The sequence below is a fragment of the Erithacus rubecula genome (assembly GCF_903797595.1).
Source record: "Erithacus rubecula genome assembly, contig: scaffold_411_arrow_ctg1, whole genome shotgun sequence".
In the NCBI taxonomy this organism is placed as follows: domain Eukaryota; kingdom Metazoa; phylum Chordata; class Aves; order Passeriformes; family Muscicapidae; genus Erithacus; species Erithacus rubecula.
In genome coordinates, this window is record NW_027635926.1 from 69,663 (window position 1) to 83,807 (window position 14,145).

Sequence of the window (14,145 nt, forward strand, 5' to 3'; positions counted from 1 at the left end):
GGACTGGGAAGAGTCTGCACAAGAGGGTCTGGACATTCAAGAGAGAAGAGGAATAGCTTGCTTTTGTGGGTGGTATGAGGCTTTTGGGGCTTCTAGAGGTTGGCACCCTGCATGGTTACTGTTACAGTGCAAGATTTGTGAAAAACATTGTTATTGTTCCTCTGAGAGATGGCAAGGTCTATGCCCTCAGTGTAAATCGAGACATCCTAACCAAGCTGATTTTGAACCTAAGATCCTAAAGTTTGTTTGTGGCAAATCACATTCAATACCTGCAACTCAGGTATGAGTGTGGGAGAAAGATTGGGAAAGGACTGTGAGGCTATGTGGAGAGAGATTTGGTAGGAAACAGGATAAGACAAGAAGGAGGAGGTAATGAGTACAAGACAAAGCAAGGAGATTTCTAAGGCTAGTCCTTTAGCCTGTATTTTGACACACTGGACAGAGTTAGTAGGGTATGGGGGCACTGTAAAATAGCAAAGTATGATCAACTTTCACAGACATATCCCTCAGTAGAGTCCATTAAAACTTGAGGAAAATTTGGTGTTTCAATTTAACTTTGAACTCTTGAGAAGTTTCTTTAACACACTGTGGGACTTAATCTGATGTAAACAGCACCAAATCCCTTTGAGGGTCATTAAAATCCTTGTGCTGTGTCTGTGCTGCTGAGCTGGGCTGGTCTCCTGGCACAGAGGCAGCTCCCAGGCACAACCAAGAAGAGCTTCAAAAAGACATTTCTGGTGAACAGCAGCTCCTCTCCCAGCCCAGCAGGGCTGAGGGCACTGCCTGCAGGCACTGAGGGGACAGGAGCCAGGCACAGACAGGCTGAAGGCAATCAGGAGTGGGAAGACATTGAGCTGAGACTTCACTTGGGGAAACATCCACACAGCCCTGGACAGGGTGAGTCTGTGGCTGCAGGGCAATGTCCCCTGTGCTCCTGGAGGGATCTCCTGGAGCCAGCACAGGGGGATGTGTCAGGAGGACTCTCTCAGCTTTTCTGAGGCACAGGAGGAAGAGGAGGATGTGCTGCAGAGCAGGGCTGCCCTGGGTACTGTCAGAGGGACAGGGCAGGATGGCTCCTGCTGACAGGGATGGCTGCAGGGGCTGAAGCTGGGGCTGCTGCCAGGGCTGCCCAGGGCTGTCCTACAGAGCAGCTCCTGCAGACCTCAGGGCTCTTGGCCAGCCCAGGGGGTGTGCCACCTGACAGGGACGGCTCTCAGCCTGCCTGGCAGCTCCCCATGGACTGTGGGGAGAAGTTGGAGGTGGAAGGAGTGACCCCCATCAGTGCAGATTCCTCCTGCTATGCAGATGGTGTTGCATGGCCAGGGCTGCTCTCAGCTTTCTCCTCAAGGCAAAGGAAAGGGGCTGTCAGGTGTGTCTGTGTCACTGAGACTCCTGCACTGTCCCACTGGGCATCAGCAGATCTGCCTCAGATCTCCCTCACAAAGTGCCTCCTCACCCTTCTCTGCCTACAGACAGCAGCAGCAGCACCTTGGCTTGCAGTTTGTCTGAGCTGCCCTTAAGGCTCTGCTGTCTGGGAGATGCCCCTGGGCAGTGCCCTGTGCTAGAAGGGGTGTGCAGGGCAGAGCTGAGCCCCCAGGAGTGGGCTGCGCTCTGGGAGCACTGACAGGGACAAGCTTTGGTTGCAGAGCAATAGCTCCCAGTAGGCACAACACCAGGCAGTAGAGAGCCACACCAGCCCTGAATATCCCTGCCTCTCTATCTGCAGAGGAAAAACGGTGGGGGTTTAGAGAGATTAATTTTGAAACTGGAGTCTGAAAAACTTTTTAAAAGAGAATTTCATGTGTGAGAACCCTGTAAAAGCAGGAGGTAATGAGCAAAGGGCAGATTTGTAGGACCAGCAGGTCTGACTGCACTGGGGCACAGGGAGGCCTTTTATTCCAAAGGGATCATAAAAGCTCTGGCTGAGAGCAATGCTGAATTTGAGCCAGCAATTCAGCAGGAAAAACATAAACTCAAAAATAAAAAACTTTTACAAATCACAACCAAATTATGAGAAGATAATTTGAAAGGATTCTAAATATTATTTTATAGGATTGGCTCAAAGAATTTGTTCCCACCTTGTCAAAGTCTTCTTTCAACAGCTCCGAATGCCCAGAGTGGAGCCATGTCCAACAGTAGCTCCATCAGCCACTTCCTCCTGCTGCCATTGGCAGACACGAGGCAGCTGCAGCTCCTGCACTTCTGCCTCTTCCTGGGCATCTCCCTGGCTGCCCTCCTGGCCAACGGCCTCATCATCAGCGCCGTAGCCTGCGACCACCACCTGCACACCCCCATGTTCTTCTTCCTGCTCAACCTGGCCCTCACTGACCTGGGCTGCATCTGCACCACTGTCCCCAAAGGCATGCACAATTCCCTCTGGGACACCAGGAACATCTCCTATAAGGGATGTGCTGCACAGCTCTTTTTTTTTCTGTTTTTCATTTCAGCAGAGTTTTATCTCCTGACCATCATGTGCTACGACCGCTACGTGTCCATCTGCAAACCCCTGCACTACAGGACCCTCCTGGGCAGCAGAGCTTGTGCCCACATGGCAGCAGCTGCCTGGGCCAGTGGCTTTCTCAATGCTCTCATGCACACGGCCAATACGTTTTCCCTGCCCCTGTGCCATGGCAATGCTCTTGGCCAGTTCTTCTGTGAAATCCCACAGATCCTCAAGCTCTCCTGCTTACAGACCAACTCCCTCAGGGAACTTGGTCTCATTGCAGTTAGTGCTTGTTTAGCATTTGGCTGTTTTGTGTTCATTGTTTTGTCCTATGTGCAGATCTTCAGGGCTTTGCTGAGGATCCCCTCTGAGCAGGGACAGCACAAAGCCTTTTCCACCTGCCTCCCTCACCTGGCTGTGGTCTTCATATTTCTCAGCACTGCAATGTTTGCTTACCTGAAGCCTCTTTCCATCTCCTCCCGATCCATGGATCTGGCCCTGTCTGTTCTGTACTCAGTGGTTCCTCCAGCCCTGAACCCCCTCATCTACAGCCTGAGGAACCAGAAGCTCAAGGCTGCAGTGTGGTCACTTATGTCTGGAAAAGTTCAGAAACATTAAACTGCTTGCCAATTTCTGCAAATCACTTGCAATAGGAGTCATCTTTGATATTTCTTGTTGATTTTGTTGTGGTTTTTTTCTCCTTTGTTTTTGTTTTAAATATTGTCCACATATAAACGTCATTATTTCTACCCCTTCTCATTTTTTTTCTCTCCAGCTTTGCTGTAGCCACAGACTGTGGCAAGAGCCCTTTGCAGCCCTCTCCCTCACATGTTCGTGGTGAATCTTTTCACAAGCACTATCTGAAGCCCCCCTCCATCTCCTCCCCATCCCTGGATGTGGCCCTGTCAGTTCTGTAATTGGTAGTGTCTCCAGCCCTGATACAGCCTGAGGAACTAGGAGCTCAAGGATGCCCTGGGAGAGCTATGACTGGATACTTTTCTGAAGGTAAGATCTTTCTATTTTCTTCTGCAGCGCGTTCAATGTAACACATTAAATTCCAAGCCTGCCTTCTAAAGCTTTTAATAGTGCTAGAAGTAGGGGGACAGGCTTTTCTACTTTTTTTTTTTTGTGATTATTTTCACCCTAAATATTTTGTCATCTTCCCTTAATGAGTTCACTCTCTAACTTGACTCACAAACTATGTACTTTTGGAATCATGCTCGCTGTGTCTTTAAATAAATTAAATGTTCATGCAGAGATTTATTTGTCAAATATCCTCCCTCTGTTAACTCTCATTCTACTTGTCCAGCTTCTCAATGTTTTCTTCCAACATTGAAAACCAATGAGCCCACAATGCTGAGAGTGAAGCCATGTCCAACAGCAGCTCCATCAGCCACTTCCTCCTGCTGGCACTGGCAGACACGCAGCAGCTGCAGCTCCTGCACTTCTGCCTCTTCCTGGGCATCTCCCTGGCTGCCCTCCTGGCCAACGGCCTCATCATCAGCGCCGTAGCCTGCGGCCACCACATGCACACCCCCATGTTCTTCTTCCTGCTCAACCTGGCCCTCACTGACCTGGGCTGCATCTGCACCACTGTCCCCAAAGGCATGCACAATTCCCTCTGGGACACCAGGAACATCTCCTACTCTGGATGTGTTGCTCAGGTATTTCTGTTTATGTTCTTTATTTCAGCAGAGTACTATCTCCTGACCATCATGTGCTACGACCGCTATGTGTCCATCTGCAAACCCCTGCACTACGGGACCCTCCTGGGCAGCAGAGCTTGTGCCCACATGGCAGCAGCTGCCTGGGCCAGTGGCTTTCTCAATGCTCTCATGCACACGGCCAATACGTTTTCCCTGCCCCTGTGCCATGGTAATGCTCTTGGCCAGTTCTTCTGTGAAATCCCACAGATCCTCAAGCTCTCCTGCTCTAAATCCTATTACAGGGAACTTGGGCTTCTTGCTGTTAGTGTCTGTTTAGCATTTGGCTGTTTTGTGTTCATTGTTTTGTCCTATGTGCAGATCTTCAGGGCTTTGCTGAGGATCCCCTCTGAGCAGGGACAGCACAAAGCCTTTTCCACCTGCCTCCCTCACCTGGCTGTGGTCTCTCTGTTCCTCAACACTGGCACATTTACCAACCTGAAGCCCCCCTCTGTGTTCTTCCCATCCCTGGATCTGTCCCTGTCAGTTCTGTACTCAGTGGTGCCTCCAGCCCTAAACCCCCTCATCTACAGCCTGAGGAACCAGGAGCTCCAAGCTGCGGTGTGGACACTGATGACTGGCTGCTTTCTGGAATATTAAACTGTTGGGCAGTCTTGAAAATTACTTGTAATAAAAGTCATATGTGATAGTTCTCATTGGTTAAATTTTGGAGAATCTTTTTCTTTGTTTTTCTTCTTTAATATTGTCCACAAAGAAAAAACTTTACTTGTGCCATCTCTCATTTTATTTGTCTCCATCTTTGCTGTGGCAGAAGGCTGTCTTAATGAGGGTTTATTCTCCTGGCTGGCTTTAAATTAATTAAGATCTCCCAAGAAAATTTTCTCCAGAGATGCCCCTTTGTTCCCTTCTCTGGAGCTGCAGCAGCAATGTCTGTGTGCAGAGCTGGGCCAGATCAGTGCTGGCACAGCAGCTGTGCCCAGCAGCAGCAGCAGCACTTGGTGTTGCCAGTGCTGCTCCCGTGCCACTGCCGCGCTGCCCTCCTGCCCTCGTGTTGCTGCAGGGCCTGAGTGCTCTCGGGGCCGGGCACATCCCTGGGGGTGGCAGTGCCGGGGCTGCAGCAGGGACAGGCCATGGACACTGCTGGGGCAGCACTGACGCCTCAGGGCAGGGCCTGGGGGCTCCAGGTTCCTTGGCCAGGCACTGTCCACAACACTTGGCCAGGCCAGTGCTGAGCAGAGAAAAACCCTGTGAGCAGCCCCAGGCTGGCCATGGGCAGACTGGGGGCAAACAGCATGGCTGGTGCTCTGCAAGGACCCAGCAAGGTGGAGAACCTGGCAAGGAGCAGCAGCCCTGGGGGCTGATCCATCCCCACTGCGCTGGACAGCCCAGGGCAGCGTCCCAGAGCATCCTCATGCACCTGCCAACAACATCCCCCCTCTGCAGCCCTGGCCTCTCCCCCAGCTCACACAGGTGCCGCATCCCTGCAGGCACAGACACGGCAGCACTGGCTCAGGAGCCCCTGTTTGCACTGCACAGAGCAGGCGTCAGCACCCCCATGGTGCTGCTGTGGGGAGATGGAGCTGAGTGAGCACAAATGCCATGAGCCCTTGGGGCCAGCAAGGGCTGGGGATGGGAGGGAAACCACTCAGGTTTGTTGTGGCCTCTGCAGTCAGCCAGAAATTTTGTTCCCATGAGCTGTGAGTTTTCTGTTCCAAGCAGACACTCTTGCTCAGAGCCAGTGATGACTGGCAGCCACCCACAAATTGCCCTGAGCATTTCCTTTGCTTCACCTTTGCTTTCTTTCCTCTTCTCTGCTCCAGAATTTTCCTACTGCCATCCCTGTACCTTTCCATACAAAGAGCCCATCCCTATTTTACCTTTTTTCCTCTGGCCCCACTCTCCATTTCAGTTCCTGAGTTAACACCATGAGAATATCCCTTGGAGAGCAGGATCACCCTACAAGTGTTTCAGGAATTGTGTGCAGGGTCCTGCAGTGCCTTGTGCTGCTCCCTTGCCAGAGGCACCACAGGCCAGGGGGGCACATCTGGGCTGGTGTGTCTGGGTGTGGGACTCCCTGTTCTGGGTAGTGAGGAGGAGCTTGAGAGGCTCTGCAGGACTGACAGGATGGGCTTTGGGGCTGTGTGGAGAAGCTGAGGGACCTGGGCTGCTGGACCTTCTGAAGAGGAGGCCCAGGGCTCATCCTGCATCTGCTCCAGGGGTCGTTTCAGAGAATCACAGAATGAGCCAGGCTGGAAAAGATCTTGGAGATCATGAAGTCCAACCTGTGCTCTGACACCACCTTCTCTTCCTGAGCTTCCTTTTCTCTGGGATAAACAACCTCAGCCCCTCAGCCAACTCCTCACAGGACTTGTGTTCCAGACCCCTCACCAGCCTTTTTGCCCTTTTCTGCTCCAGCCCCTCCATGTCCTTCCTAAACTGGGGGGCTCACAAGTGGACACAGCACTCGAGGTGCTGCCTCACCAGTGCTGAGCACAGGTGAATAATCACTGCCCTCCTCCTGCTGGCCACACCATTCCTGATCCAGGCCGGGAGTCTTTGGCCTTCTTGGCCATCTGCGCACACTGCTGGCTCATGTCCAGCCTGCTGTCCATCAGTGCCCCCAGGTCCATTTCTGCCTAGCCACTGTCAAGCCACTCTGTCCCCAGCCTGAAGTGCTGCAGGGGTCATTCAGTCTGAAGTGAAGGACCTGGGTAATGAGGTCAGGCTGACAGGCCTGCATTTCCCCAAATTCTCCTTCCAGCTCTTCTTGGGAATAGAGTCACATTTGCATTTCCAGTCTTTTAGAACCTCCCTTGTGAGCCACGTCTGATGAGAAATTATGGAGCATGTGGACACCATTGAAGGCCCAGGCAAAATTTGCTAGGCCTTTTCAGGCTCGGAGCTCTTTTTCTGTTTCTCATGCTGGGAAACCTTTCCCATGCTCAGACTGTGTCTCAGCTCCAGCCTGAGCCTTTCCCAGGATGATACATTTGGGAAAAACAGAAAGGAATTAATAATAAAGATTAGCGCCTGGTTTTGACTGAGAAACAGTACTCAAGCTATGTGACAGGATTTGTTTTCTTCTGTTTTCCAATGGACACCTGTCCTGTTCAAGACTTGCAAACCACACTATAAATATGGTTCCGACTTTCACTGAAATGCTTCTATGGCCTCATAGCTGGGAAAGTCTTTGTCATTAATATACACAACTCCTAGCGTGTACGGCGACAGGCGAGCACCTCCCAGCAGCTCCCTCATCCCCTTAGTATAAATATGAATGCTTCATAGAGACCTGTGAGCACCTGAATGGTTTGTTAGGTCAGCAGCTGCTTTCTCTTGAATTACAGGGGTCTGTTCTGCTCCCTGCCCCATCTACCAGCTCAGCAGAACATTTGTCCTGAGGACAACTTGCTTTATTTTTGAAAATATGATAAGGAATAAGCAATAAGGAATGTAGGTTGTCCTTACCCTTACTATTGCCAATAATGTATTGAAAAAATAATTTTTGTTATCCTTCACAGGTGGCCAGTTTAAGTCCTAATGGAGCTTTCACCTCTCTAATTTTCTTTCTGCATGTCCGAGCGACAGCCTTAAACCCTTCCTGAGTTTCCTGCCCCTCTATCCAAAGATGATGCAACCTCTTTTTCCCCTGTGTTCTTGGAAAAAGCTCCATGCGCAGCCAGGCCAGTCATTTTTTTAACTTTTGGCACACAGGGACAGGCTGCTCCTTGTCCTTCAAAATTTCTTTCTTGCAGTGTGTCCATCATTCCTGGATGCCTTTTTTTTTTTTAAGGATGGTATCCCTTAAAAAATTCAATACCTAATTTGGCACTCTCTGCACAAATCTACATCTCAATAAGCCAAAGTCTTCTCTCCATTATTGCAGGGTAGAACTTTTGTTGATGCCTCTACTTCTTTCACAGAATAATAAAAACTCTAATATTTCATGGTTACTGTACCCCAGGAAGCCACCGACCACCACATCTCTCACCAACCTATCTCTGTTTGTGAACAGCAGGAGACAGAGCTTTCCTTGGGAGTGTTCTTCTGTCCTGGGGGTCTCTCTAGTGTTTCCTGGTGGTCGTGGACCCCCAATGTTCCAGTCAGCCTGGCTGAGTTGGCAGGACACTGAGGCTGGTGAATTCCAGTTCCCCTTCTTACACAACAGGTATTGTGTGGTTTCCAGAGGCCAGTGGTTTTGGAGAACAAGCATTGTATTGTTTCACATGGGGTGGGCAATTTATCGTCTGGTAACATGAGGTCACAGAGTGGGCTATGACAACACAGAGTGGGTTTTGTGAGGTCATCAAGCAGCTACGACATCATAGGCTGTCTCTGCATCATCACCTGGGCTGTGTGAGGTCACTGGGTTGGTCACTCTGCCCCAGCCCCCCTCACAGTTTCCCCAGACAAGTCTAATGCTGTTCATGCCCAGCAGGGTCCCCTGTCCCTCTGTATACCCCTGCTCCACCTGGAGCCACAGCCTCCCCCAAGGATGTTCCACAAATCAACCCCAGAGCATGACACGGGGAAAAGGGGCCAGGGCTGTGTGACCAGGACATCAAGGACGTGGATTACCCAGGTCACTGGGGCCTGGTTTGGGTTCCCCAGAGCAGGAATGATGTCTGGCAGCTGGAGTAGGGCGAGGGAAGGGCCTCCAAGGTGGGGCTGGAGCCCTTTGGCTGTGAGGAGACACTGAGGGAGCTGGGCTTGTCCAGCCTGGAGCAGGGAAGGCTGAGGGGCTCCTCATGCCAGCCTGGCAGTTCCACCCAGGAGCTGATGGAGAACACAGAGCCATCCAGACAGATTTTTATCCAGGGAACGGATACTGCAGAGGCTGTTGGATCAAGTTCAAGTGAGCCCAGAATATTGGCATTAGTGCAGCTGTAGCTGTGCACAAGAGAGCTCTTCAGCCACTTTCTCTCTTTTCCTTCCTCTGGGCATGGAGGGAGCTCATGACTTCAGTGTGCAACTCGTGTGTGCAAAGAGCAAATCTGGGCAGAATCGGGGCAGGGAGGGTTTGGGACATCCTGGGATCTGTGCTGGGCACAGAATGTGTTTTCTATTAGTCTGAGACTGTCTGCTGTGAAAGTGGATTTAATATCCAGCAGAGGAATGATTTTTGTTTTTTATGGAGCTGTGCCTTCCCTTGGTTTGTTTGCTTACAATAATTGAACATCCCTCTGTGTCTTGAGCAGTTCCTTCTGCAAGGAAAGCAGGTGGGAGTTGGTGCCAAGGAGCTGAAAGCTGCAGGCACAGCCTGGAGTGGAGGAAGCTCAGATTTGCACAAGGCTGCTCTGAGTTCCAGGGCTTGGATGGGGGAAATGGTGGGGTGGGGGTTGGAACAAAGTGTGATTGATGGTCAGTCATAAAGGGTCTTGATTTTTGTATCTGTTCCGACTACATTAGGAGGTGTTGGGGATCAACATCAACTGAGATTGCTGACACTAATCTGTAACAGGAGAAGAATAAATGGGTAAAAAAGAACTTATCACTTCTTATTTTAAAATGAAATATGTTTTGAATGGAATGAAAGCTTAGACAAGTTTTTCCTAAAGCACAGGCTGGCAGTCGCTCTGTTTCAGGCGAACTGCAACCCAAATGACTGTTGCCCACAAGTTCCTAAAAATGCCTGATTTGATGTATTATAAATTGAATTATTTACGGAACTGACTGAAAACAGATAAGAGACTTTAAATGGACTACTTACTGCACAGGATAAACAAAAGAAGTGCAGGTAGATACAAACACAGTGCACAATAAAGTTACTGATACTACAGCACGTGATGAAATAGCACAGATTAGGAGTCAATGTAACTTACCACCAAATTGATTATCTCCCTTCAGTCTCCTGACAAAGCAAGCTGTTCATGGTCAGCTGGGAATCCCACCTCCCTGGCGCCAGAGAGAACTCAGGACAGGACAGATGTTCAGCCTGGGTTATCTCAGCAATTCCTGAGAGTGGGAAGATGCCCTGAGTTATGGCCCAGCTGATAGACAGAACAGATGAGCTCTGCTGGGCCATAGGGGAAGTCCTGCTGCAGGAACCTCATGGAACCAAGGGTGTGTTGTGACATTGTGATGCCTCATGGAACCAAGGAGACCATGGTGACACCAATGAACCTCATGGAACCAAGGGTCCATTGTGACAGATCAAGGCCTCATGGAACCTAAAAGAGCATTGTGACCCCGTGGGACCCCATGGATCCAAATCTTCATTGTGACAGCACGGAACCTCTTTGTACCAAGGGGCCTTTGTAACACTGCAAGGCCTCAGGGAGTCAAGGAGCGCAAAGGTCTCAAACATTCCTTGCAGAGTTCAGCCTTGGGGAAGGGGAAACTCCACACCTGAATAGTGTGTCTGTTTTCAGTGGGGAAAGTTAGGAGTTTCAGATTGCTTCAAAAGAACCAGGAAAACCCCTTTTTCCTGAGTCTAGCCAGTTCTCCAAGCAAAGCAGGTTCCAGGTGAGTGATGACAGGATGAAGCTGGAGAATGTGCAATAAGGTTGTCCACACTGGGTCAGACCTCAAGGCACAGCTTCTCTGAGCAGGCCAGACCTCCTGAGGAGAGACCCTGGATCAATATCAATCACAGAATGCTGCAATCTCCTCTGCTCTAAAGAGAACAGTAATAAAACACACCCTTTAAAATAATAATAAATTATTAAAGAGTTAAGAAGATGTTTGAATTATTTCTCCATAATGATAGTAGGAAGCCTTCCTGATGAATGGCACCAGAGCAAAAGGAAATCAAGGCAGAGCCATGGTTTGTAAGGACTTGCTTGATCCCAATGAGCCCCGTGGTACATTTGGTGCTGAGCCCTGGAACATCAGGATGTGAGAGGAGATTGCACAAACCTTTCCAGGAGTCCAAGTCATAAGAAAAAACCAAATTTCTCAAAACATTAATGGGTCCCACTGAGGTCTATTCCCACCCCAGGATCCTCATGGACTCCTTGGAGGAGAGAATTGGAGGCCGGGATTGCCCAAAAACGCTTCATTGAAGAAATTAATTTATCTAAATTGCACAGTTCTTAGTATTTGATCTCCTGTTGGCTACTGATCCCTTTGCCTTTGATGTGAATTAAGCCCTCATTCTTTGATTGTCTTACCAATCTTTTCCCAGACCAGGTGTCTTCAACCACACTGGGGGTTATTTTCTTTAATGGTCATTTACCTCTTGCGTATCTTCTGGGTTACTCCCAGTCTGTAGATGTTGAACTTATCAGGCCTCACCCATCCTCAAGGAACAGTTTTTTGAAGAGAAACTTCAATTCCCCTCCTCCTGGGCAAAGGCAAACACACCCCTGACTGAAGTTACATTAAAAAACCTCTAAAATTTGTATCATTTGCAACAATCCCATTAGTTTCAGTGTCACAATGTTCTCTTTGGTTCCATAAGGCCAAGCAAGTGTCACATCACCACCTGGGTTCCACAAAGCCCCACAGTGTCACAGTTGCCTCCTTGTTCCACGGTACCCTACAGTGTCACAATGCTCTCCTTGGTTCCATGAGGCCCCACAGTGTCACAACTGTCCCTTCATTCCATGAAGCCCTGCAGTGTCACAAAGGTCTCTATAATTCCATGAGTCCCCAGTGTGACAATGGACCCTCAGTTCCATGTGTCCCACACTGTTACATGAATCCTTAGTTCCATGGAGTCTTGGAGTGTCACAATGGTCTCCTTGGTTCCTTGGTTTCATGGCACTGTGTAATGTCACAGTTGTCTCCATGATTCCATACTGCCCTGCAGTGTCACAATGCACCATTGGTCAGTGAGGCTCCACAGTGTCACTGTGGTCCCCTTGGTTCCATAAGGTTCTGCAGTCCCAAAATGTCACCTTCGTTCCATGAGGTTTGGTAGAGCCACAAGGCCCTGCTGTGTCACAATACCCATAGATCCATGAGTTTCCGTGGAGTCACCATGGTCTCCTTGGATCTGCAGTATCTCAGTGATCTCCTTGGTACCTTCCCACCCCAATTTCTAAATGGCTTTTTGATTCCATGAGGTTACACAGTTCCATAAGGGTGTCCTTGGTGCCATGAGGATACAAAAATTCCACATAAACATTGAGCAACACCTGCTTATCACACCTGGGAACATCTGTCTGCATTCAAATTAGGGGTTAAAGGTGAGAATGGCATCAGCTGCTTCCATCTGCAACAGAAACCCAGGAAAAGGACAGGGACAGAGACTTCAGCTGAAAGACTCTGAGAATTCACAGAATCACAGATTCATTAGGTTAGAAGAACAAGATCATCAAATCCAACCCCTGACTAAAATTTTAATATGGCAACGAGTGTCATATCCCATCTTTTTTTAAACACATCCAGGGATGGTGTCTCCACCAACCCCTGTGCAGATAATCCAGTATTTTATCACTCTTTCTGTAAAAAATTTTTCCTAATATCCAACCTATATTTCCCTTGGCACAGCTTATAACAGTCCTCTCATTCTGACAGCCATTGCCTGGTGAAAAAGACCAACCCCCACCTGGTCACAACCACCTTTCAGGAAGTTGTAGAGAGTGATAAAGTCACCCCTCAGTCTAATTATCTCCAGGATAAACATCCCCAGCTCCCTCAGCTGCTCCTCATAGCACTTGTGTTCCAGACCCCTAACCAGCCTTGTTACCCTGCTCTGCACATGCTCCAGCCCCTCCATGTCCTTATGAAATTCAGAAGCCCAGAAGTGGACACAACACTCGAGGTGCTGCCCAACCACTGTTGAGCACAGGGGAAAAATCACTGCCCTGGTCCTGCTGGCCACACAGTTTCTGATCCAGGCCAGGAGCCATTGGCCTCTTGGCCACCTCGACACACTGCTGGCTCATGTCCATATCCCCAGGTCCCTTCCTGCCTGGCCACTGCCCAGCCACTCTGTCCCCAGCCTGGAGCACTGCAGGGGTTGTTGTGGCCAAAGTGGAGGACCCTGCACCTGGTCTTGTTAAACCTCACCTTGGTGGATTTGGGCCCTGGATCCAGCCTGTCCAGGTCACTTTGCAGACCCTCCTACTCTCCAGCAGATCCACACTCACACCCAGCTTGGTGCCATCTGCACATTTGCTGATGGTGCACTCAATGCCCTCATCCAGATCATCAATGCAGATATTGAAATCCACACTGGCTGGCTCTGATCCCTCAGCCATCCTGTAGGTGCACTGTGATAGCTCTCAGGGTGATCTGTTCCATCACCTTGCTGGGCACAGAGGTCAGGCTGACAGGCCTGGAGTTCCCCAGATCCTCCTTCCAGCCCTTCTTGGGGATGGGCTCACATTGGCACCTCCAGTCCTCTGGGACCTCCTTAATGAGGCAGGACTGATGGTAAATGATGGAGAGCAGCTTGGGGAGCTCATCCACCAGTTCCCTCATCTCCCTAGAATGGATCCCATCTGGTGCCAGAGACACCTGTGAGCATCTGAGTAGCTCAGCAGGTCCCCAGCTGATTCCTCCTGGTTTACAGGGGGTCTGTTCTGATCCCTGTCCTCATCTACTGGCTCAGGAAAACACTTGTCCTGAGGACAATCTGTCCTCTTGTTGAAAACTGAGGCAACAAAGGTATTACGTACCTCAACACCTTCAATATCTTTATTTACAACATTCCCCACTGGATCCAATCAAGAGCTGAGGTTATCCTTGTTCCTTCTTTTGTTATTATTTTTATTATAAAACAGTTTTTCATTATTTTTTCACAGAAGCTATCAGGTTAAGTTCTAACTGAACTTTCAGCTCTCTACTTTTCTTTGTTCCTAAGCTAATAACATCCTTAAATACTTCCTGAGTTGCCTGCTCCTCTTTCCAAGCTGATGCACCTTCTTTTTCCCTTACTTCCTGGAAAATCTCCATGCCCAGACAGACCTTTTCCTCACTGGCTCACCTTTTGGCGCAGAGGGCCAGGCTGCTCCTGCTCCATCAGAATTTCTTTCTTGAAGTGTTTTCATCTTTCCTGAATGCCTTTGTTTGAAAAGGCTCTTTCCCTTAAAAGGAATCATTACCTGATTCAGGTATCCCCAAATCTGCATCCTGAAGAGGCCAAAG

General features: G+C 49.5%; 2 protein-coding genes across 2 annotated transcripts; both read left to right on the plus strand.

The window, feature by feature from the left end:
• Window positions 1–2,125: 2,125 nt before the first annotated feature.
• On the plus strand, window positions 2,126–3,061 carry LOC306816183 (olfactory receptor 14A16-like; the record flags this gene model as incomplete). Its single annotated transcript, XM_079332662.1, has 1 exon — window positions 2,126–3,061. One exon carries the CDS (start codon window positions 2,126–2,128, stop codon window positions 3,059–3,061), a length of 936 nt encoding a protein of 311 aa, XP_079188788.1.
• A 752-nt stretch (window positions 3,062–3,813) lies between these two features.
• On the plus strand, window positions 3,814–4,746 carry LOC306816182 (olfactory receptor 14A16-like; the record flags this gene model as incomplete). The annotated part of the gene is made up of 1 exon (XM_079332661.1): window positions 3,814–4,746. One exon carries the CDS (start codon window positions 3,814–3,816, stop codon window positions 4,744–4,746), a length of 933 nt encoding a protein of 310 aa, XP_079188787.1.
• Between the last annotated feature and the right edge of the window lie 9,399 nt (window positions 4,747–14,145).